Genomic DNA, 24881 nt, shown 5'->3' on the forward strand with positions numbered 1-24881 from the left:
AAAGAAGGAGGTACCTTTCTCTGAAGGGAGGAGAGAACTTCCACTTTGACTATGACCTTGTCTAAATAAGATCGAAGTTGGTGAACTCAAGAGGCTTCCATAGCCTTGGCAACTCATGACAAGAGCCTCGGGTGATTACTGATGCCATAAATAAGAGTGTCAATTGTTAAATCAACAGGAGTCACTATGCACTTACTCCCCATTAGGATCTCTGTCCTTAATGTGTTGTACTATGTGAATTAACAGTATAACTAGTACTCAAACAGTACTTTATACTTTGTGTTTCTGTGTGGGTGCAAACTGTTGAAATCTTTACTTAGTATATACTAAATTGATCTTCTGTATATAAAGATAGTTGAAAATGAATCTTGATGTGAATGGGATGGGAGAGTGAGCGGGAGATGGGTTGGTTGTGGGTGGGAGGGAGGTTATGGGGGAAAAAGCTGCTATAATCCAAAAGTTGTACTTTGGAAATTTATATTTATGAAATAAAAGTTAAAAAAATTTTCAAAAAAAAAAGAGTGAAGGGATTAAAGTAGAAAATATCACAAACAGCAAATGGCTGTCTGAAACAAACAGAGGTAGAAGGTACGGAAATTTCGCAGGATTTGGTGAAACCATACTATGTGAAAATGGACTGTTCCTCTTCCCAAACCACAGCACCAGCAGTTAGCTGCTACTCAGGGAGCTCCACAGCCTGCAGCACAAAATACTTGGGCAGTCCTGCAGTTATTCTGAAGTTTCTGGTAATGATGAAGGTAGACTCAGAAAGTCCTCAATCCCCAAAGTTAACCCTGGGAAGCTTATTCCAAAACCTATCCCACAACCTGCTCGCAAGATAAATTCATTTCATGGCTCTGATTTTCTGAGTAGAATACAGAATTTGTGAATCACCAAGTCAGCACGCCTTGTGGGAGGGACCCAGAGAATCAACCCAAGGATGACACAAGTCCACATCTATTCTGAATCTCTTGATTCAGAATATGCTGTGCATTAGAACTTAGAATTTTTAGGTGTTTAGAGTTGCAGTATGCTCACACACCATTCTTTAATACCTCCAGCAGAGTTTAAGGCAGTCACGTGTAGCTAACACATTAATATTTCTAGACTGAAATAAGTAAATAACCAACCTAACTCGTATAAATAAAGATTATATATAGCACCATAGTTAGCTGAGATCAAAGATCAGGTTTAGCCACTCAATTGATCACACTGATAGGTCTAAGAGTCAAAGGGATCACATAAACAAGACTGGTGTCTGCTAATACTGACTGATAGAATCAAAAAGGGAGAGAACGATCCAACATGGGAAGTGGGAGACACAGCAGACTCATAGAATGGCAGATGTCCTAAATAGCACTCTGGCCTCAGAATCAACCCTTAAGGCATTCGGATCTGGCTGAAGAGCCCATGAGAGTATTGTAGGCATGGAAAGCCAAGACACTCTGTCAAGAAAAAAAAAAAAAAAAAAGACCTAAATGAAAGATCTCTGCGAGTGAGATCCCAGTGGAAAGAACAGGGCCATCAAAGAAGGAGGTACCTTTCTCTGAAGGGAGGAGAGAACTTCCACTTTGACTATGACCTTGTGGGAGTAAGATCAAAGTCAGCGAACCCTAAAGGCTTCCATAGCCTTGGCAACTCATGACTAGAGCTTAGGGAGATTACTGATGCCATAAACAAGAGTGTCAAATTGTTAAATCAACACAGGAGTCACTGTGTACTTTCATCTCATGTGGGATCTGTCCTTAATGTGTTGTCTAATGTGAAGTAATGCTATAACTAGTACTGAAACAGTATTTTTACACTTTGTGTTTCTATGTGGGTGCAAACTGATGAAATCCTTACTTAGTATATACTGAATCGATCTTCCGTATATAAAGATAATTGAAAATGAAAAGAAAAAAAAACAACTTGGTTTTAAATTGGAAATTTCATAGAAAATTAATCAATTTTTAAAAAATATTATGTAGGATCTCTGTCCTTAATGTGCTGTACATTGTGATTTAATGCTATAACTAGTACTTCAACAGTATTTTTCACTTTGTGTTACTATGTGGGGGCAAACAGTTGAAATCTTTACTTAATATATACTAAACTGATCTTCTGCATATAAAGAGAATTGAAAATGAATCTTGATGTGAATGGAAGGGGAGAGGGAGCGGGAAAGGGGAGGGTTGCAGGTGGGAGGGAAGTTTGGGGGGGTGGGGAAGCCATTGTAATCCATAAGCTAGCTGTACTTTGGAAATTTATATTCATTAAATAAAAGTTAAAAAAAAAAGATCAGGTTTAGCCACTAAATAACTTATAAAAAGACTTTGGGTTTTTAATGTCCTAGATTTCAAGTTTATAGACAGAAGATCATAAACCCATATTTAATTCATATATAATTCAAATTATGTTAAAGGAAGAGAAAACCAACAAGCCGACACTGAAGACTGCTTTCCTTATAGGGTTGACAGAATGTAGGCATCAGCAAAGGATAAAATAATACCTCTTGATTACTGATTTTCCTCCTCAGTAACTTAAGTATTCAAAAAGAAAAGATAAAGCTTCCTTACTTTGTCAGCAAAATGCTGGATGATGAAAGCTTTATTGGATAGACGAGGTTTTTCAAAGAGTGCACATTTGCTCAAATGTGTGTTGTACAATTTCTGGGCCCAAGTGTCATCTGAACCTTTAGGCATCTACATTCAGGAAACAAGGAAAGAAAACAAGATGAATACTGAGAAACTTCTCAAGTGTCAGCTGCCAACAGATTAATTTTTAGCTTTACTTAACGACTTCTATATTTAGTTTAGAAATTTATTCCTCCCACATTTCTCTCGTAGAGGTCTAAAACCAATTACTAATGAAGACCACAACTAAGACTTTCCCAATGGGCAACTCAGGCCAATCTCTGCGCAACTCAATCTAACTATACCAGAAACCATCAAAGAAATATTTGATCTTCTTTTAAAATAACAGAAGCGCACAAATTAAAAATGAAATATTACAACTGTCATGTACATTTTTAATATTTTTAATATTTTGTTCAGTGATTCACATTGTGAAATATTTCTGTAATTCAGAAAGGTATAAAATGGAGAGTAGTCTCCTCTCACCATTTCCTCCACTTCATTATCTCCTATTATCTTTTAAGGTTTGTACAAGAAGGGGACCATTCTATATACTCTGTGTATTTCCTCCTCCTCCTCCTTCTTAATAATAATAATAGCACTTTCGTATTATGGCTGCTAAGTTCCTGTTTTTTGTTATTATGATAGCTGCCAAATTTTTCTTCTTATTCGTGTATATCTTGGATGTTCTTAGAAATCTATTCATAGGTTAAAATCCTAGCAGTTCCATTCCTGTGTATATATTCACAATTCTGCAAATTCCTCTAAAATATGTTGTACAAAATCATGGCTTTCATCAAGAATATATGTACAACATTAATTTAGTATGGTTTGAGTATCCTAAGATGAAAATCTGAAATGTTTTGAAATCTGAAGCACTTCTAGCCCCAAGCATTTTAAATAAGGAATACTTGACCTGGGCTATCAAATGAAAGGATGCAAGTTAAAGCTTACATATTTGATAGGTAATAAGTGGTAGACAATTTTTGTTTTGTTTTACTTTCAATTGAACCTGTTCAGTATAGGTTCTTATTTTTTTATTTTTTTAAAGATTTTATTTATTTATTTGAGAGACAGAGTTATAAACAGTGAGAGGGAGAGACAGAGATAAAGGTCTTTTGTCCACTGGTTTACTCCCCAGGTGGCTGCAATTGCCAGAGCTGTGCTGATCAGGAGCCAGGAGCCAGGAGCCAGGAGCTTCCCCGGGATCTCCCACGTGGGTGCAGGGGCCCAAGGACTTGGGCCTTCTTCTACTTCTTTCCCAGGCCACAGCAGAGAGCTGGATTGGAAGAGGAACAGCTGGGACTAGAAGTGGTACCCATATGGGATGCCGGCACCACAGGCAGAGGATTAACCTATTGCACCATGGCGCTGGTCCCCCTTCCCCCTTTATTTTTAAGATTTATTTATTTATTTAGAAAGAGACAGACAGACAAAGAGAGATCTTCTATCTTCTGATTCACTCTACAAGTAGGCTGGGGTTGGGCCAGGCCGAAGTCCCAAGCCAGGAGCTTCTTCTAGGTCTCCCACATGGGCACAGGTACCCAAACACCTGGGCAATCTTATGTTGTTTCCCAAGCACATTAGCAGGGAGCTGGATAGGAAGTGGGGCAGCCAGGTCTCAAACCAGTGCCCATATGGAATGCTGGGTCTCAAGCAGGTGCCCATATGGGATGTTAGCATCACAGGTAGAGGCTTTACCAATTAAAACACAGCGCCAGCTCCCATCAGCTCAGGTTCTTGATGCTGTAAGAAGTCTGGATGCTTAGGAGTATCAACCTGTGGCAACTGGAACTCACTGCATAGAAGGGCAATGAAATTATATGGTCTGGCCCTGCCAAGGCAACAGCAGGTGGGACTTGAAATTCAACAAATCTATAGCAGGCTGATTAAAAAAAAAATTTATTTGACAGATGGAATTACAGACAGTGAGAGAGAGAGAGACAGAGAGAAAGGTCTTCCTTCCGTTGGTTTACCCCCCAAATGGCCGCCATGGCTGGCGCTGTGCTGATCAGAAGCCAGGAGCCAGGTGCTTCCTCCTTGTCTCCCACGTGAGTGCAGGGGCCCAAGGACTTGGGCCATCCTCCATTGCCCTCGCGGGCCACAGCAGAGAGCTGGACTAGAAGAGGAACAACCTGGACTAGAACCCGGCACCCATATGGGATGCTGGCACCACAGGCAGAGGATTAACCTGGTGAACCACGGTGCCGGCCCAGCAGGCTGATTTTTAATTGGATAATTTTGTATGGCCTGTGAATGATGTTATGAATATTCAAACGGCTCTTGGCAGAAAAAAATTTCCTATGCGCTGCACCTTCAAATATTAAAGCTAAAATTCCATCTCTATCATTTAGGTCAGCAATAAAGAACAATTAGTCAATTTTTCAATTATGTCTATTTGGAACTATTACTCAAAATATTTTCTGCACAGTTTCCTACATTTAAAAAATTTATTTGGCCGGCGCCGCGGCTCAATAGGCTAATCCTCCGCCTAGCAGCGCCGGCACACTGGGTTCTAGTCCTGGTCGGGGCACCGGATTCTGTCCTGGTTGCCCCTCTTCCAGGCCAGCTCTCTGCTGTGGCCAGGGAGTGCAGTGGAGGATGGCCCAAGTGCTTGGGCCCTGCACCCCATGGGAAACCAGGATAAGCACCTGGCTCCTGCCATTGGATCAGCACGGTGCGCTGGCCGCAGTGCGCAAGCCGCGGCAGCCATTGGAGGGTGAACCAACGGCAAAAGGAAGACCTTTCTCTCTGTTTCTCTCTCTCACTGTCCACTCTGCCTGTCAAAAAAAAAAAAATTATTTAATTATTTGAGAGGTAGAGTTACAGAGAGAGAGAGACAGAGAGAGAAAGAGAGAGAGAGAGAGAGAGAGAGAATCTTCTACCAACTGCTTCTTCTACCCACTGGTTCACTCTCCAGATGGATGCAATTGCCAGCACTGGGTCAGGCCAAAGCCAGGAGTCAGGTGTTTCTTCCAGCTCTTCCACAAGGGTTCAGGGGCCCAAGCACTTGGGCTTCTAGCTTCCACTGCTTTTCCCAAGCCATCAGCAGGGAGCTGGATTGGAAGTGGAGCAGCAGGGACTACAAATTGGTGCCTATATGGGATGCCAGGATTGCAAGCAGCAGCTATACCTGCTATGCCACAACACTGGCCCCCTATTTCCTGCATTTCTTTAAAAACATTCTATTATTGAACAAAAAGTACTAAATATAAGCAAGTTGATAACAAACGTGGGGATAGTAATTCTATCTAATATCATTTTTTCATGTAAGTTAGAATCAGCCAAGAAGGGATATTTTTCTAGGCTCACTAGTAATTAGAACACTTGGGACTTGGCAAACTTTCAGAATGAAGGTTAGAGTGACCACCTACTTATTATTACCACAATGGCATCTCATGGCATACAAATAAATCTTTGCCTGAACCCATTTATCTTTTGACCTTGATACATCTATTTTGATAGAGTAAGTACTGTAGAAAATTATACTTACCTTACATTCCTCATCCAGCAAATCTAGAATGCCCAGTTTAGATTCTATAAGATTAATACAGGGTTGATTATCATAAAAATCAATGAGCGTCCATGGAATTTGTTCCTTCATATATTCTTCTTGTTCCAATTTGAAGACATGCTGAAATGAAAAAGAAAAAAGCAACCATTACTAGACTACTTTCATAAAGAATGTAGTCAGGAAACAGCATTTATGTAAAATACTAAGAGGATTCAACATAATTTTAGACAGTCCATGGCTTCCAGCAACAACAACCTCAGAGGCGATGGATGATTTACACACAGAGAACGTAAATACAAACCACACAGAGCGAAATCTCAGCTGCACAAGGTTCCTGGTGAACAAGTAAATCGGGATATGTAAATGGTTTCAATAGATGATAAATGTAACATTTTGTGATCCCTTGATTATGTATATTTCCAATACTTCACTATGTACTTTGGCTTCTTAACTTTGCACAGGCTGCTAACACAGGGACAGGAAAGCCCTACTAAGGTAGCACTGAAAAACTAGGCAGAGTGGATGCCCTCTAGTCCACTGAACTGTGCAGGACAATGCTTCAGTAGGACAACATACTTCTAACAGACTGTGGTGCAGAAGTTCACCAGCCCCTGATAATGCTTGGCCTTTTGTGTCTGTCTTGATTCTTCTCCACAGTCAGAATCTGTGGCTCACTTTTCCGCATTCTACTTTCAATTCTGCAAGCAGCTGCAACCACTGCCAACCGTTGCTAGTTACGCTAAAGGCTTCAGCCACTGTCCCTGCTGTTTCTCATCTCCATCCACTCTTCTAAGCAAAAATATATGCTGGCTATCTGCTACGTACACAAGGTCCATAGCTGACTCCACTGCCCTCAGAGGGTCTGGAGACTAGTGAGAGCATCAGACAGAGATCAGATAACCACAAGGAATATAATTACAAGCTGTAACAAAATTTTGAAGGAAAATAACAGGAGCTATGAGTCCTCATCTAGTTTGGATACAGGTGGTCAGGGTAGGTTTTCCTGAGCAAGGGCTGTGTGATCTGAGCTATGAAGATGAATAAGGAGCTAAGCTGATAAGATGGGAGGGGCAATCAACCATGGCCCCTGATTCAGGCTGCAGTCCCAACCCACAGAGCTGGCAGCACAACTTCTAGTCCTTGTGGATGTTAACAGCCACAGCTCATGCTTAGGGGTTTCTACCTTGTTAGTAAAATGGCGCAGTCTATGTGGTACCATGCATGCCTCACTCGCCATCTTAGGCCCTGGCCCCCATCTCCGGTTCTAGGCCCCATGGCCGAACCACCAGTGTCAGCTCCACCCATCCTAATGGGATTCGATATGCCCCTTTCTCTGCCAGTCTCCACCCGCCCCGCACTCCCCGCTACACAAAGTTTTAACAGAACCTGTTCCTGAACACATGCTCTCTCGTGATCTCTCTCCATTATGCCCTCCTCCTCTCTCTCACCTTCCCACCCTCTCCCCCTGGCCCATAAAGCTTCCCACACTCTACAATAAACTTTTCCTCTAACTCCAGTGTTTGGTGTGTTTTGGATGGCCTCACATACCTTTCTTCACTTGTCTCTTCTGGTTTTCTAACACAGCTTTCTATTTTGGGGGGGAAGACTGGTCTTTTGTGCTATGACAGAAAACACGTATATTCTAGAATCCCTAGCTCCATGAAACGGAGGTACCAAAGAGATTCTGATACATACTCTCTTAATGCACCTGGGACACCCCCACTTGATTCTGTACTTTCTATCATGCCATCCTTGCTCATCTGCAGTACTTACAGTCTCACCAGCTGTAATAAACTTCAGTCAAAAAATGGTCATTTGTATGAATGTTTATGTCATGCTGATTAAGAAGCAAATTTCTTCTGTTCTTTTAATTAGAAGGCAAATAGACTATGGAAGACAGTTTGGAGAGTCCTCAGAAACCTGAATATATCCCTACCACACAACTCAGCCATCCTACTCCTTGGAATTTACCCAAGGGAAATTAAATTGGCAAATAAAAGAGCTATCTACACCTCAATGTTTACTGCAGCTCAATTCACAATAGCTAAGACATGGAATCAACCTAAATGCCCATCAACAGAAGACTGGATAAAGAAATTATGGGATATATTTATCAGTTTATTTCTGATTTATCAATTTGAAACATTATCTAATGATTTCATGATAAGGTAGATGAGGCTAAATTCATATGCACTGCCTCTCCTCTGCTCTTTTGCTAACCTTCCAATATTTCTACTTTCAGATCCTCTCTTGATTTTTACTAATTTTAAAACAATACACTAGCTTTAAACCTCCTTTTTTGCTTGTCCACTAATGACATACTTTTTTACCCTTCTTGCTATAAGATGAGGACATTAAGGAGGTCTTTGCTGCCCTCCAGTTCCCTTCTCTTTGATCTTCGAATGCCCATGGTGACTTCTTTTTACTATTCTTTCTTTGATACTAATAACCACCCCTAATCTTACATCTGAAACCGTGCCTGGCAAGTGAGCACTTTACAGGCCTCAACTCACTTAATCCATAAAACCATGGACATCAGGTGTTCTCTCCTTTTTACAGACGAAGCAAAGCCCACAGAGAGCAACTGATATGCCCCAGGTCTAATAATCTACACAGTGGGATTCCAACCCAGGCAATTCATCTCTGGGGTCTGTGCCTACCATCATTACAAACTGTTGTTGCCCTGCCCTGTATTATTTTTTCCTAATTTTTATTTATTAGAAGGAGAGAGAGAGAGAGAGAGAGAGAGAGAGATATCCCACCAGCTAGTTCACTTCCCAAATATACACAATAGCCAGGGACTAAAGCTGGAACCAAAACTCAGTCCAGGTATCCTGTGTGGGGAGTAGAAACCCAATTACCTAAGCCTCCGGAGTCTGCATTAGCAGGAAGTGGAGAAGGGCATGGAACCCAGGTACTCAGACAGGGGTTGCAGGTATTTTAACCAGTGTCTTAACTGCTAAGTCAATGGCTGCCCCTGTTGTCCTTTATTTTAAGCACCTCCAAATCTTTCAATGCTATGGTAATTTTCTAGAGATGCTGATGTTATTGGTTCACAAGAGCCACTCTCAAAATATTCCCATTTCCATAGTCTCAGTAAATGGTTCAGACTATTGAAAAGAAAGTACATAAAGTTCAGATTTTGAGGTATTATTTTACAAATACAGCAAGTAAGAGTTAAAATAGTCATAACTCCGCATACAGTGAACTTCAGGATAACAAGCTAAAGGATATTCCTGGGCTCAAACCTTCATATTCCCTTAGCTATTACCTAACACACTTCCTGCTTTGCTCACACAACTTATCAGCCCCAAATTATTATTCTTGGACAGCAATCCAGGATTGATCTTGAATTCTGCCTAGATAATAAAATATTTTTCTAATGTTGCATTATTTACTAATCAACAGTTTTTAAGCATTTTAGTTCTTTTAAATGCTACATAATAACTATAATCAGGACTTCATTTCAGGAACCAGGATTTAAAAAAGGACTAAGAATTAAAGAAAATAATTTACAGCAGCATATTATTCAAGGAAGAAAATTCTTACCATATTGAATTGTTGTTGTAGCTTTTCATTTGCATAATTTATGCAAAACTGTTCAAAACTATTTATCTCAAATGTTTCAAATCTGTAATACCAAAAATAAGGGAAGAAAATGAAGAGATTTTTTTCAAATATCCAAAATGTTCATGTTAGGAAGAAACAAATGGGAAATTTACCAAAGATGAGATTTTTTTTCCACATCAGTGAACACAGAGGTCTATAAGTGAGTAACATGGAATATGCACCCAGCAGCTGAGCACCAGCCAAGGGGAAGAGAGATTCTTTTAAAGGTCTCGGCATGTAGGGATGTTCAACACTAGGATTTTTTGAGAGCTAGTTCATCTCTAAGTGGCGAACAACAAATTATGATGAAGTCATTGCTCTTGGCAATTTGTGCACAGGCTGTGTTACACACATAAAAGGAAGTAAGAATAGATATTTCACAGGTTCTTTTGAAAAAGAAGCAGACAATGAAAAATTAGGTTTCAGAGAAGCACGGTGTACAGGAAGGGTTTTAGAGAAAGGGACTTAGAAAAGGCAAACTAGCAAATGGAAACAGATTTTTACAAATTCAGTGATAATTTACTACATGAGTCAAAAAAATCAATTAACTCCACCCACTAGCTTAGTAAATTAGCTCAGGATTTGAGCTATTGTTGTTGCTAAGTTTCAAGTAATATATAATTATATCACCATCATCAATGTACTCTTTAATTGCCACAGTCAGGGTTTTCCTTCTTATTACCAGTAGGAGAAAAAAACCAAAAGCCCACTGAGTTAACAGATAATCTGTAGGAAGAAATGCACTCTGGCATAACAGTAAGCCAAATACACTTACCCATAAATGTCTAGCACGCCAATAAAAGAGTGCTGTTTGACAGCAGAATGGAGAGCCTGATTGACATGATCCACGATCCAGTTAAAGAGCTTGGCATAGATGTGCTTGGCCAGAGCATCACGGGCATTTGTGGCCTGAAGCTTGGAGATGGGCTTGATGTATGTCTCTGTGGCAGTGGCCAGCTTCCGATGGCAGAGCCAGTGACACATCTCTTCATAGTCAACACCCATGAGGTCACAGAAGATGCTGAGAGGTTCGTGCTTGGGCTGCCAAAACAGAATGGTTTATTTCCTATGATAAGATCAAATCAATAAGAATTTCCTGAAAAATATTATCGAAGAAGTTACAAATAGGAGCTGGTGTGGTGACACAGTGGGTTAAACAGTTACCTGCAATGCTGACATCCCATATGAGTGCCAGTTCAAGATTCATCTGCTCCACTTTCTCTTTTTTTTAAAGGGTCACAATTTTTTGTATCTTTAAAGACTTATTTATTTATTTATTTGAAAGTCAGAGTTACACACAGAGAGAAGAGGCAGGAAGGGAGGGAGGGAGGGGGGGGGAGGGAGGGAGGGAGGGAGAGAGAGAGAGAGAGAGGGAGGGAGGGAGGGAGGGAGGGAGGGAAAGGGAGAGAGAGAGAGAGGTCTTCCATTTGCTGGTTTACTCCCCAGCTGGCTACAATGGCTGGAGCTGTGCCAATCTGAAGCCAGGAGTCAGGAACTTCCTCCGGGTCTTTCAATAGAGGTGCAGGGGCCCAAGGCCCAGAGAGCTGGCTCGGAAGTAGAGCAGCCAGGACCTGAACCAGCACCCATAAGGGATGCTGGCACTGCAGGTGGTGGCTTTACCTGCTATGCCACAGTGCCAGTACCTCTCCACTTTCAATCCAACTCCCTGCTAATACAATGGGGAGATCAGCTGAAGATGGCCAAAATACTTTGGCCTCTATCACCCATGTGAGAGAACTGGAAGAAGCTCTGGGTTCCTGGCTTGGGCCTGGCACAGTCCCAGTGTTGTGGCCACGTTGGGGAGTGACCAGTGGATGTGTGTCTCTCCTTCTCTGTAAACTTGTCTTTCAAATAAATACATACTGAAAAATAAGACAGGCTACAAATAAAAGTTAGAAATTTCTTTGTTGTAACAAACAGGAAGATCATCCAGAGCTGATCAATAATAATCATCAAAATTATCCATCAAACCAGCATCCAGATGGCATTTTGCAATGTATTCTGTAGCGCATTTAAAAAAATACCTGTTTCCTTTGATTCTTCATAGAGGAATTTACCTCTCTCTTAGGACACACTCATTCTATCAGAAAATCAGTCAGCTAGTTACAAATATTCACTGAGTGCCTATTTTGTGCCAGGAAACAACACATATGGTTGCTGCCCTCCCAGAGTTTATAATCACCAGGGGAGGTGAATACTAACCAAATGATTGCTCCCCAAAAAGTAAAATACTACAAAGAAGGATACTCTGTTAAGTTCATGTGAAAGGAATATGCTTTATCCAGGGAGGTAGAAGACAGCTGCCTTAAGAAATGGAATTGAGATCTGAAGGAATGGAAGGTGTTAACTGCGTAAAAAAGAGAAGAAAGGGTTTTCCAGATCATGGCAAGTGAACAACCTTCTGTGGTGAGAAGGAAACCATCAACAGGAGGAAGTGAGGCTGAGCGAGGAAGAAATGTGTCAGATGAAGGCCTTGACACAGACAGAGGCTACACCACCACTGGTCTTTCTCCAGCGCCATGCCACAAGAGGCCACTGAAGGGTTTGAAACAAATAACATCTGAGTGAAATAAGCCAGTCCCAGAGGGACAAATATCATATGTTCTCCTTGATAGGTGACAACTAACTGAGCATCAAAAAGGAAACCTGATGAAGTGAAATGGACACTATGAGAAACAATGACCTGATCAGCCCTTATCATCACTGTTGATGTACAATTTAATACTATATCCCTTGTAGTATTTTTGTTTGTTCTACTTAATACCATTGGTTGAGCTATGTAATTAACACACAATTATTCTTAGGTGTTTAAAGTTAACTGAAAAGTGATCCCTGTTAAATATAAGAGTGGGAATAAGAGAGGGAGGGGATGTACAATTTGGGACATGCTCAAGCTGACTTGCCCCAAGTGGTAGAGTTAGAAATGTGCCAGGGATTCCAATACAATCTCATCAAGGTTGCATGTACCAATGCCACCTCACTAGTCCAAGTGATCAATTTCAGGTCACAATAGACCATAATGATAGGTCTAAGAGTCAAAGGGATCACATAAACAAGACTAGTGTCTGCTAATACTAACTGATAGAATAAAAAAGGGAGAGAGTGATCCAACATGGGAAGCGGGATACACAGCAGACTCATAGAATGGCAGTTGTCCTAAACAGCACTCTGGCCTCGGAATCAGCCCTTAAGGCATTCGGATCTGACTGAAGAGCCCATGAGAGTATTTTAGGCATGGAAAGCCAAGACATTCTGCCAAAAACAAACAAACAAACAAAACAAAACAAAACAAAGCCTAAATGAAAGATCTCTGCAAGTGAGATCCCAGTGGAAAGAACGGGCCATCAAAGAAGTAGGTACCTTTCTCTGAAGGGAGGAGAGAACTTCCACTTTGACTATGGCCTTGTCGAAATAAGATCAAAGTTGGCAAGCTCAGGGGGCTTCCATGGCCTTGGCAACTCATGACTAGAGCCTAGGGAGATTGCTGATGCCTTAAATAAGAGTGTCAATTTGTTAAGTCAACAACAGGAGTCACTGTGCACTTACTACCCATGTAGGATCTCTGTCCTTAATGTGTAGTTCAATGTGAATTAATGATATGACTAGTGCTCAAACAGTATTTGGCACTTTGTGTTCTGTGTGGGGACAAACTGATGAAATCTTTACTTAATATATACTAAATTGATCTTCTGTATATAAAGATAATCGAAAATGAATCTTGATGTGAATGGAATGGGAGAGGGAGCGGGAGATGGGAGGGTTGTGGGTGGGAGGGAAGTTATGGGGGGTAAAGCCATTGTAATCCATAAACTGTACTTTGGAAATTTATATCTACTAAATAAAAGTTTTAAAAAAACCACAAATAATATGTTACTTCTTTGTGTCACTTCTTGGACCTGAATCTCTTGAATGACTTACATATCTCTGCATGCCCTAAGATACCTTCTGTGGGCCTTGCCTGAGTATGTGTTCAACATTAATTTGTTTAATTTAGTCTATGTTAACCTTTGCTGTTTTTCAACATCTCCATTTCTCAAGTGTAGCAACTGAACCTGATAGTATTTCAGGGGACTAGGCAAGGTGAACACGGTTGTGTCTAGTTGACAAATGGAGAAATAAGAGCCAAGAGAACAAAAAGCACACAAAAAAGCACACTGCCAATCTAAGTCTGAGCTGACATTAGACCTTGGGTCTCCCAACACCCTCCTACCTGGGTCCTTCTCCCTCAAGTAGACCTCTCTTCTTTCATGCTCTTTCCCTCTAAATAATCACTTTACATACAAATCAGCACTGTCACTAACAGCGTGGATCAACTCCCTTAAATCAGCAGCTTTCAAAAATATATATATATAATATATACAAAGAGCCTTTAAATAGTTCATGGAAAAATGCCTGTTTTGAATAAAAAAAAAAAACTATGCATGGATTTAAAAAATTTTTACATCAGGGGCCGGCACTGTGGCGCAGCGGGTTAATGTCTTGGCCTGAAGCACCTGCATCCCATATGGACGCCGGTTTGAGACCTGGCTGCTCCACTTCTAATCCAGCTCTCTGCTATGGCCTGGGAAAGCAGTAGAAGATGGCCCACGTGCTTGGGTCCTGGCACCCGCGAGGGAGACCCGGAAGAAGCTTCTGGCTCCTGGCTTTGGATCGGCGCAGCTCTGGCCATTGCGGCCAATTGGGGAGTGAACCATCAGATGGAAGACCTCTCTCTCTCTCTCTCTCTGTAACTCTGACTTTCAAATAAATAAATAAATCTTTAAAATAAATTTTTACATCAAAGTAAATTAATCTTTTAATTCCTTCTACCTCTGAACTTTTTGAAGTACCCTTGTATATGTACACATGCGTACACACACACTAGTCTATTAGTATTTAGCCATAAAAAGAATGAAGTACTTATTTATGCTATACCATCGATGGATTTTGAAAGGAGCCAGTCACAAAAGACCACATAATATTTGACTGAATTTGTATGGCATGTCTAGAACAGGTGAATGTATGGAGACAGGAAACAGAATCATTTTTGGTTAGGGCTGGGGCATAGAGAATCAATAGGTGAGGGTGCAGGATTTCTTTATGAAGTAATGAAAACATTTTAAGTTGAACTATGGATATGCTTACATATGTGAATATATTAAAACATTTAATTATATACTGAAAACAATTGAAATCTAAATTTCAACAAAGCTGTTGAAAAGAAAATGCTAATAATATTCCACACAAGAATTCAGGGCTGGGGCAGACATTTGGCACAGTTGTGAAGTCACCACTGTGTCTCACACTGGTGTGCCTGGCAGGACTCCCAGGTCTGCTTTCAATGCACACCCTGGGAAGCAGCAGTAAAGGCTCAAGTACTGGGGTCCCTGTTATCCACGTGGGAGACCTGAACAGAGTTCTGGGCCCCTGGCTTCGACCTGGATCAGCCCTGTCTGCTGCATGCACTTTGGGAGTGAACCAGTAGATGGGAGAGCTCTCTAGGTGTCTGTCTCTGTCTTTCCCATAAAATGAAAATAAATAAACCAAAGATGTTTTTACAAAAGAATTCAGGTTTAAACCAGAATCATCATTCTACCTTTTAAAAGAGTGCCACAAGGAAAACAGGCTAGGGTAGGAATGGGGGAATCATGAATCTAAAATGAAGATCTATGTCTCAGGAAGGTGACGAATGATCAAGACGCTCAAGGTTTCTGCGAAGCAAACTCCCGACTCACCTAGTGCTTGGGCCTTTGACTGATAAGTCACTTATGGCATAGCTTCTCCTCAAATCATAAAGTCATTTTTATTATAAATGATATTACATTAGATTTCACACATGTAAGGTAGTAAAAAACTACAATATCCAGAAAGGTAGGGAATATATAGATCTTTTTCTTGTAAAGAATAAGGAATCTGTTTTTGTACGAGGAGTTATAGAGCCAGATGATAAAAAGAAAAGTAAGAGTAAGCTGAATAAAAATCATCTAAATTACGTCTTTTTAATAACACTAACATAGGAGTGGGCATTGGCCTAGCAGTTAAGATGTGGCTTGGGATGCCTGTATCCCATATTAGCATTCCTGAACGAATAATACCAAATGAATAGTATAGCTCCATTTATACAGATCTCAAAATTCTAGGGAATAAAGACAAGAAAGGAAAATGGGATTGGAACTACCATATTGGAAAGTAGAAGGAGAGGAAGGGGTATCTAAGAAGAGATGTTACCAGATGTGTGTGGCAGAAGTGAATATGAGCTAGCCAGAAAAAAAGCAGTCTATCCTAGCAGAATCTACACAAAAGCAGGAGGAGAGGTAGCTTGGCATGTCAATGACTTGAGTGTGAAAAATAGGAATCAGAGACCTTTCCATGTGAGGACAAGTACAGGAAGGTGTTTGGTTGATTGCTGATGACAGAAGGGAGTCCCAAAGGATTTAAGCAGGGGTACCACCCCTTACAGCTCTAACTTCCACGAGTCTGATCTTGTGGGGCTATTTATGTTGTAACTACTAATTTTGTCTATGTGTGTGTAGGTGTGGGTGCCTTTCTTGATGCTAACACATTAGGCAGTTTAGTACCATGGGTTATAGAGCGTGACAGACCTGGACTTAAGGCCTGGCTCTGCTATGCACCTGCCATCTCATATGGGAAATCAATCAACCAATCTATCTATCTATCTATCTATCTATCATTTGTCTTATAAGTCTCATAACACAAATTCATAATTTTAATAGATGACAAATACATCTACCACACTAAGTCAGTTTCTTAGTCCTCCCAACCATCTAGTTTCTCTTTCCAAGAGTCCCCTGTTAAGTTTTATCAATAACTTTTAAAGCATAATTCATTTTCTTAGCTGAAGACACAAAGTTATCAATTCTTAGCACCTGTACCATGGGCCAATGAGCCTTTCTTTCTAAACTCAATGACCTAATTTTTATATAGATAATTTCCCAGCTCCCACAGCCCCAACATACACAATCACTGTGCACCAGATGTTAGAATCCATTTTCTTTATTGTCAGTTTAAGATCTTACTTTGAAAAATATCTCTTTGGTAATTATCTCTCTGATAATATTAATAATGTTAAAATTTATTGCTTCTATAAAAATTTGAAAAAAGCAAGCTTTTTCTAAACGTACAGGTATTGTGCAGCTGTCTGAATCTCGAGAGGCAAATCCAACATTGCCTAAGTGAAGGATACCAGCAAGTATTCGGAAAATTCCCATTTGATAAGACTCACTAATGCCTGTAACAACAGAGTAAATGAACAGGTGATTAATTTCAGAATATCAACTAAACAATTATAGCAGACAATTTTAAGTCTATTGTCAAATCTTGAATTATTGCAAGATGTTGGACATGTTTTAATGTGCCTTGGCTAAAAACATTTTCATCTTTGTTGACAATAACACATTAAGAACTTTAGCACCATGGACAGACCTGGGCTTGAGGCCTGCTGTGCTACCTACCAGCCATCTCACCTGGACAAGTAACTTCACCCTTCTACGCTTTTACTTCCTCATTTGAGGAATACCAGTGACCACTCTAAATGGTGATTGTGAAAATTACATGAGGTAATGCACATGCCACACTTAACACAGTATGTGACACATGGTGAGTGCTAGAGATCTGGTCATCATCATTGCCAAACACTGAGTTTCAGTATTTATAACACTATCAGATCTCTATTTATCTCTACTCAATTGCAAATTGTAGACCAATAAGGCTATTTGAAGTCAGATTATTTAATTACTTTTTCTAACAACAGACCAAGTGTTAAGTCAAAGAGATGCTAAGATTAGAAGTGTTCAGGCTGGTGTTGGACTCCAGGCATCCACACAGAGCCTTACAGCAGCACCTGAAGAATAAGGTGAGATAAGAAAGCTGGAGAGTTTGGCATTCATTCAGTTTGGCTTCATTTTTCAATAATATTCCAGAATAGCAGAAAAATTATTTCCAATTATAATACACAGGGTAATTAGGAGTTGACCTTATAATGAATTTTTTTAAAAAATGAATGTTTTCCTAATCTCTGATAATATGGTTTTTGCAAATTCTTAATTAATCTGTTTACAAAGAGACTTAGGCCTAGAAGGAGTGTTTTTCAAACTTTAAAGTGCATAGAAATCACCAGTAGATCTTGTTAAAATGCAGATTCTGATTCCATAGGGCTGAAATTCTGCATTTCCAATAAGTGGCACAGTACTTGTGGACCACAATGGTGGTTACCAATGCTTTCAAATTAAATTAACTCATCTGAGAGTACTGCTCAAATACAATGTATGAATTTAGACTTATTTATGGTCTGAGATTGTTTTTTTTTTTTTAAATAATAATTAACCACTCTCTAGAAGTTGTAAAGAGTTCCAAAGATTAATATATTCACATGTAGACCCAACATTTTTTAAATCCCAGAAACAGGACAGTGACTTCTGAGCTGTTTCAAAAATGCTGGCCTAGGGGCCGGCGCTGTGGTAATGGGCTAAACCTCCGCCTGCAGCACCAGCATCCTATATGGGTGCCAGTTCTAGTCCCGGCTACTTCTCTTCCAATCCAGCTCTCTGCTGTGGCCTGGAAAAGTAGTGGAAGACGGTGCCTGGGCCCCTATACCTGCATGGGAGACCCAGAAGAAGCTCTTGGCTTCAGATCAGTTCAGTTCTGGCTTTTGCAGCCATTCTCTGAGACCTTTCTCTATGTCCCTCCCTCAGTCTCTAACTCTATCTCTCAAATAAATAAATAAAAATTAAAAAAAAAAAAAAGTTGGCCTAGAGGCTGGGGCTGTGGCATAGCGGATAAAGCTGCCATCTGCAGATGCCGGTTTGAGACCTGGCTACTCCACTTTTGATCCAGCTCTCTGCCATGGCCTGGGAAAGCAGCAGAAGATGGATGGCAAAGTCCCTTGGGCCCCTGCACCCACGTGGGAGACCCGGAAAAAGCTCCTGGCTTCAGATCAGCACAGCTCTGTCCATTGCAGCCATCTGCGGAGTGAACCAGTGGATGGAAGACCCCTCTCTGTCTCTACCTCTCTCTGGAACTCTGTCTTTCAAATAAATAAAATAAATAAATAAATAAAACTTTAAAAACAAAAGTACATAAAATAGAATATTTGGCCACCATGTCATCTTAGCCACATTTCCTAGCCACAAAAGATCCCAAAACTAAGAACAACAAACTTACTCCTGCCATTTATGAGCCTGTACAAGAACACATTTCATTTAGCTTTAGATTCCAGATTTCTGTAAACATTTAAGGAAAGAATTACAGCTAACTCTACCTCTTCAGATGCCTATAATTTGTTTTTAAAACAGCTTTATTCAGGGGTAATTGGGTACAATAAAATTAACCCATTTTAAGTATGTGATTCAATAATTTTTAGTAAATTTGCCAAGTTATGCAACCATCACTGTGATCTAATTTTAGAACAATTCAATGGCCCTGAAAAGAATTGCTATGCCTATTTACTATCTAAACATGTTGTATAAGAAAGGTTAAATCCCCCGGCAATACCCCACATTTAACACAAACCAACTAGCATTCCAAAGAAAGAGTGCCTGAGTCAAAAAAGCACTGCTTGTAAGAGCTGAAGAGTAACATTTCATTACCCAGCAACGTGCAGGCCTGCCTTGTGTGTGCCATCTCCTTTGCATCATCCACTCCTTCTATCACAGGGCTGCCTCCTTGATTGGTATAATGAAAGTTATTTGCATTTCCTACAATAAAGGAAAATAAAAGTTTTACAGCCTATGAAAAACCACTGACTTCTATCATGTCCACTCTTAGAACCAGTAATAGCGCAGGTAAATGTACAGGGTCTACAGTTTGGCTGTCTATGCTTTCAATTATATTTTACTATAAAATGCAAACTTAAATAATGAAGTGAAATGCTTACAGTTTACTTATCTTAACTGTTGCAATGAATAGGTCCTTTCTAAAGGTTCAATTCTAATCTACATGTGAGGACAATTTCCTCAGACATTTTACTCCCTCATCAGAAACCCTATTGGCCTCTATGAAATAAACTCCATTACGATTATTTTTTTCTTTTAATCAAGGCAAAGTTCAGTACACACGAGAGTAGAGACTAGTATAATGCAACTCTATGTACCACCACGCATCCTTGAGTATCACCTCAAGGCCAAATCTGTTCCATTTATACAGTCATTCACTCCTTCCCTGCCTCATGGCTATTTTGTAGCCAGCTGCGGGATTTGTATCATTTCATCCAAAAGTGTTTCAGTATGAGATAAACTTCTTTTGCACAAGTACATTTAGGAACTCAGAAATTAAAAGAAAACAACACCAGCACAATAAATCTAACCCCAAATTCATACCTAATCGCAACATTTTAAATTCAGGTATATTTGCTGAGGCACAAAGTTGATAGAAGATATGATAGTTTCTCTCCTCTTCTGCCTTTGAAATAAGAAGAGTTTTCAATTATAGCATTTTAATTTAAAACTCAGAAAATTCTATCCTAAAATAAAATTTTAATATTTAAGTATCTAACTTGGTGAAATAAATTGTCCTTTCCCAAAGTTCTTAATGATTATTTATGATAATTAAACTTCATGATTGTAGTCTGTGTGCATATGTGTAAATATGTATGTATTGGTTACATTCATTGAAAAATATTAGTAATATTTTTTATAAAATTATTTATTTGCAATACAGAGTTACAGAGAGAGGCAGAAAACAGAGAGAGAGAACTCTTCCACCCACTGGTTCACTCCCCAAATAGCCACAAATATGAGAGCTGGGCCAATCTGAAGCCAGAAGCTAGGAGCTTCTTCTGGGTCTCCCACAAAGGTGCAGGGTCCCAAGGACTTTGGCCATCTTCCACTGCCCTCCCAGGACATTAGCAGGAAGCTGGATTGGAAGAGGAGCAGCTGGGACACTAACTGATGCCTATATGGGATGCCAGCACAGCAGGCGGAGGCTTAGCCTATTATGCCTCAGCACAGGTCCTGGGGTCATTCTTACACATGAAGGACAACATCAAGTTTGTTTTTGCTGACTGGGTGATTCATTTTGACATACCAAATGTCAATAATATTCTATAGCCCTGGGGACTAAGGAACAGCTAGAATTGCTTCAGTATCTATGGACAAGACAATAAAGATTAGGTTTTACCATATTGTATTAAGCATTAACAGCCTTTGGCCAACAAACTAAGGACAGTTTTTCCTATCTACTTCATTCATTCATTCATTCATTTAATTGAAACTCAAGAGTTACAGAGAGAGAGAGAGAGAAAAAAATCTTCCATTTGCTGCTTTACAACCCAGATGGCTTCAATGGCCAAAGCTGGATTAAGCCAAATGCAGGAGCCAGGAGCTTCTTCCTGGTCTTGCACGTGGGTGCAGGGGCCCAAATACTTGGACCATCTTCTGCTGCTTTTCCAGGTACATAAGCAGGAAGCTGGAGCAGAAGTGGAGCAGCTGAGACTCATGTGGGATGCTGGCATCACAGGTATCAGTTTTACCCACTACACAATGCCAACCCCTCTACTTCGTCTTTACTCTAAGCAATCAAATCTCTACTATTCGGTTTCAATCTTCTCTTAGATCTAACCACATCTCACTCATTCTTTTTTCTGGCTACCAAGCTATATACTTTAGAGAAAAACCTATAGAAGTGTAACACTGCTCTATGTGTACCTAGGATACTAAAACAAGGGTGGAAGTGACTATTGCCTCATTATATAAATCCAGTATTATATTTGAGGTGGAGAAAACAACATCCAAGTTAATGCCAAGGTAGTGGCAGTCTGTACAAACCCAAAACACTTAGTATGTTCAAGACACTTTCAAAACCATAAACAAAGACTTGGGCAACGGATATTGTGAACCCCACTTACTGGCACTGCTAGGGGTATTTGAACCACAGTGCAGTGGGCATCTGGTTAAGAAGCTCCTGAAACCAAAGATCTTACAGCATGAGGCATGCTGTGTGTCACCAGGAGCCCCACACTGGGAGTTTACCAATGATAAATAATAAATCCCGCCGCGGCTCAATAGGCTAATCCTCCACCTTGTGGCGCCGGCACACCGGGTTCTAGTCCCAGTTGGGGTGCCGGATTCTGTCCTGGTTGCCCCTCTTCCAGGCCAGCTCTCTGCTGTGGCCAGGGAGTGCAGTGGAGGATGGCCCAAGTGCTTGGGCCCTGCACCCCATGGGAGACCAGGAGAAGCACCTGGCTCCTGCCATCGGATCAGCGCAGTGCGCCGGCAGCAGCATGCCTACCGTGGCGGCCATTGGAGGGTGAACCAACGGCAAAAAGGAAGACCTTTCTCCCTGTCTCTCTCTCACTGTCCACTCTGCCTGTCAAAAAAAAAAAAAAATCCCTTTGTATACTTGTTAATGTGTAAATATATCCCAGTTAGTGCAATAAGCGTATGGTATTTTTATGAAAAAGAACTAAGAGTATTTGTAAGACCATGGCTGCACAGATGCATCAGCTGAGTGTAGTTTTTGATAGTAATTTGCGACCAGATTGTGAAGACTTTTTTAACCCTCACTACTTCACCTAAACAATACCATATTCTAAGCGAAGAGAAAGAAGAAGAAAAGAAAACAAGGATGATTATTTTTTCTTGAACTGAGCTCAAACCATAATTCACTGAAAGCATAGATGAATGCCTTTTCTATCACTTGGAAAACATGAGAGACAAGACTACACTAATAATATCTCTTCTTAACTAATTGTTTCAATAAGCATCTGTAGGAAAATGTCAAAATTATTCAATTAAATCATCTGTAGGCAAATGTTAAAATTATTCAATTAAATCAGTGTCTAGTCCCAAAAACTGTTAGTGTAAGAGGCAGTCCTGTGCTTCTGAATGGTACTATTTTACATGCTCAGTCCAAGTGTTGTTAGTAGTAACATTGTGCTAATATACTCAACAGTAAATGGAAACAAAATGCAAATCAGCAACTCTGCAATTTTATGGCAAGCTACCGCAAGTATACATGTGTACCTGCCCGGCTTACCTGGAATACCACTCTGGACTTCTCTAGAAGGTAAGTTCTCATATTGGCACCAATAATTCGATACCTCTTGTCAAAGCCAATCTCAATATACTTCCCAAAACGGCTGCTATTATCATTCCTGGTTGTTTTAGCATTTCCAATTGACTAAAAAGCAAGGGAGAAAACAAGCTTTTAGAAGCGCATTTCACAACATGGTGTTTATAAAGTTTGTTCAGAAAGAGAGAGGACAAAGCAGAACACAACTCCTCAGAACAGATTCTTTTAAGAACAGAACCAGTTTAGCCCCTACAGGCACAAGTGTTTGCTTTGCCCACTATACTACTATGCAGATATATTCCCATAGTTCTTATTTGTCTTGTTTGAGTCCTAAAAATGATTTTCAGCAACAGCAAACCTGAGTCCAGCAGACAGGAGATTTTCATACACCATTTGGGGTACCTGAATGTACTCATTTATGTCAGCAAAGAGAATGGATGGACACCAGACTTGTTAGGTTAACATCAAAGGTTTGATTTCTTGAAAAATTTAGTGCTTTATGTAAGTAAGATGGTTAACATATATTAATATTTTCCTGAAATGTCGCTCTAGCATTTAGGATCTCTTGATCCAGATGATTGTATCAGCTGACCTTGTGGCAACAAGTATCTAGTGGAATTGCTTATTAACACACTATTAGTACTACCCACTCAATTTAAATGCCATTTTCTGAAACCAGAGGAAGTAAAATTTGGCTTTGAATTTTGATAGTCATATCCACCTTGCAAAACATCTGCTGCAGGATTCAGAGAATATAACTTTCTGCTGAGGTTTTTATATAACCTTAAAAATTAAAGTGGCATATGTCTTCCTTATGATTCAGGTAACATACTTCTATAAATTTTTCTTTTAAGGAAAAGCAAAAACAAAGGGTAGTTAATAGAGCACACAACACATGTATTAAAGATTAATAAAGTAATTTCATGTAAGATAAGAATCTTTCACTAGAGCAAGGCCCGTGTTGGAGTTAGTGCATAGAAACCGCAGCAGAGAGAAAGATGTGAAAATTGTCTAGAGTGGTAAAGAGCAACACAAATCTAAGTAATAAAAGCAGTAGTAATGCAAAAGTCAATATGCTAGATTCTGTGATTAATCAAAGACAATGTCTTATTCGTGTTATAAAATAGATGGCAGATATCATCTTACTTTGTTTTGGCAATGAACACATTGCTATATTTTAGATTAAGATTTTTAAATTATTTTCAAGAAAAATAAGAATTATTGGAAGCTATCTTCCCAGCAAAATTATAGAGATCTAACATAGCCTGAAATGATTTCACTATGCAGACGGTGGTTCGGGTATTATCCTTCTTGATATTACAAAAAGCATAACAAAAAGTCTCCATACATTCCCACTATTTTTATGACTTTTAGAAAAGACTAGTTATAAATGTGGAATTATCTCCCAATACAATATAGTCTGTCCAAGAGCAAAAGAATATGTAGTAGAAGTAGCAGCGACAGGAATATTCACTGCATGCTAGCCGCTGTTCTAAGCACTTTCCTGCCAGTAACCAAGCGAGCTGAGGAAGGGATGATCCACAGCTCTTTCTCCTTCCCACTCATCCCACCTTCCAGATGTCATCTCTCCCTCAGCTACTCAAACTGGAAATCAGAGTGGCCAACTTGCCAAACAACACTAAACCTGTAAGAAAAGGCAGTGAGCAGGCTAGGGTTAAAGTAGATCTTTCCATCATTGGGTAAAATGTATTCAAACACAGAACAAATAAAACAGAAACAAATGAAACAGAAGTCTATAGACCTGGGCATCAGAAGAGGCCTTACTAGCAACTTGCCATCATTTATGTCTCTGAGAAGCATTAGTGATGTGACCCCATTCACAAATTGACTAGGATGGCTGAGCTCTAGGGTCCGTTAGAAGAAAAAAAAAAAATCAGGGGCAGGCATTTGTCCCAGCTGTTAAATCACCCGCATCCCACAAAAGCAAGTGCCTGGGTTCAATCCTCAGCTTCCGCTCCTGACTCCAGTGTCCTGCTAATGAAGACCCTGGGGGGCAGCAGGAATGTCTCAAGGAATTGGATTCCTGACATCCACATTAGAGAGCCAGATGGATTTATTTTTTTATTTTTTTATTTTTATTTTTATTTTTTTGACAGGCAGAGTGGACAGTGAGAGAG

At 40.0% G+C, this 24881-nt stretch overlaps 1 protein-coding gene across 10 annotated transcripts in view; it reads right to left on the reverse strand.

The window, feature by feature from the left end:
• The window catches only part of MYO5A (myosin VA), a 240985-nt gene that overhangs the window by 97753 nt on the left and 118351 nt on the right, over window positions 1-24881 (reverse strand). For all 10 annotated transcript variants that reach the window (XM_062205939.1, XM_062205938.1, XM_062205944.1 and 7 more), the window contains 8 exons: window positions 22708-22851; window positions 20052-20133; window positions 19323-19430; window positions 16860-16966; window positions 10514-10779; window positions 9679-9760; window positions 6109-6249; window positions 2559-2684 (listed from right to left, as the gene is read on the reverse strand). In XM_062205939.1, the coding sequence (XP_062061923.1) occupies window positions 2559-2684; window positions 6109-6249; window positions 9679-9760; window positions 10514-10779; window positions 16860-16966; window positions 19323-19430; window positions 20052-20133; window positions 22708-22851 (1056 nt within the window). The remainder of the gene's footprint in view (window positions 1-2558; window positions 2685-6108; window positions 6250-9678; window positions 9761-10513; window positions 10780-16859; window positions 16967-19322; window positions 19431-20051; window positions 20134-22707; window positions 22852-24881) is intronic.

Source organism: Lepus europaeus, chromosome 11 (assembly GCF_033115175.1).
Source record: "Lepus europaeus isolate LE1 chromosome 11, mLepTim1.pri, whole genome shotgun sequence".
NCBI lineage: Eukaryota > Metazoa > Chordata > Mammalia > Lagomorpha > Leporidae > Lepus > Lepus europaeus.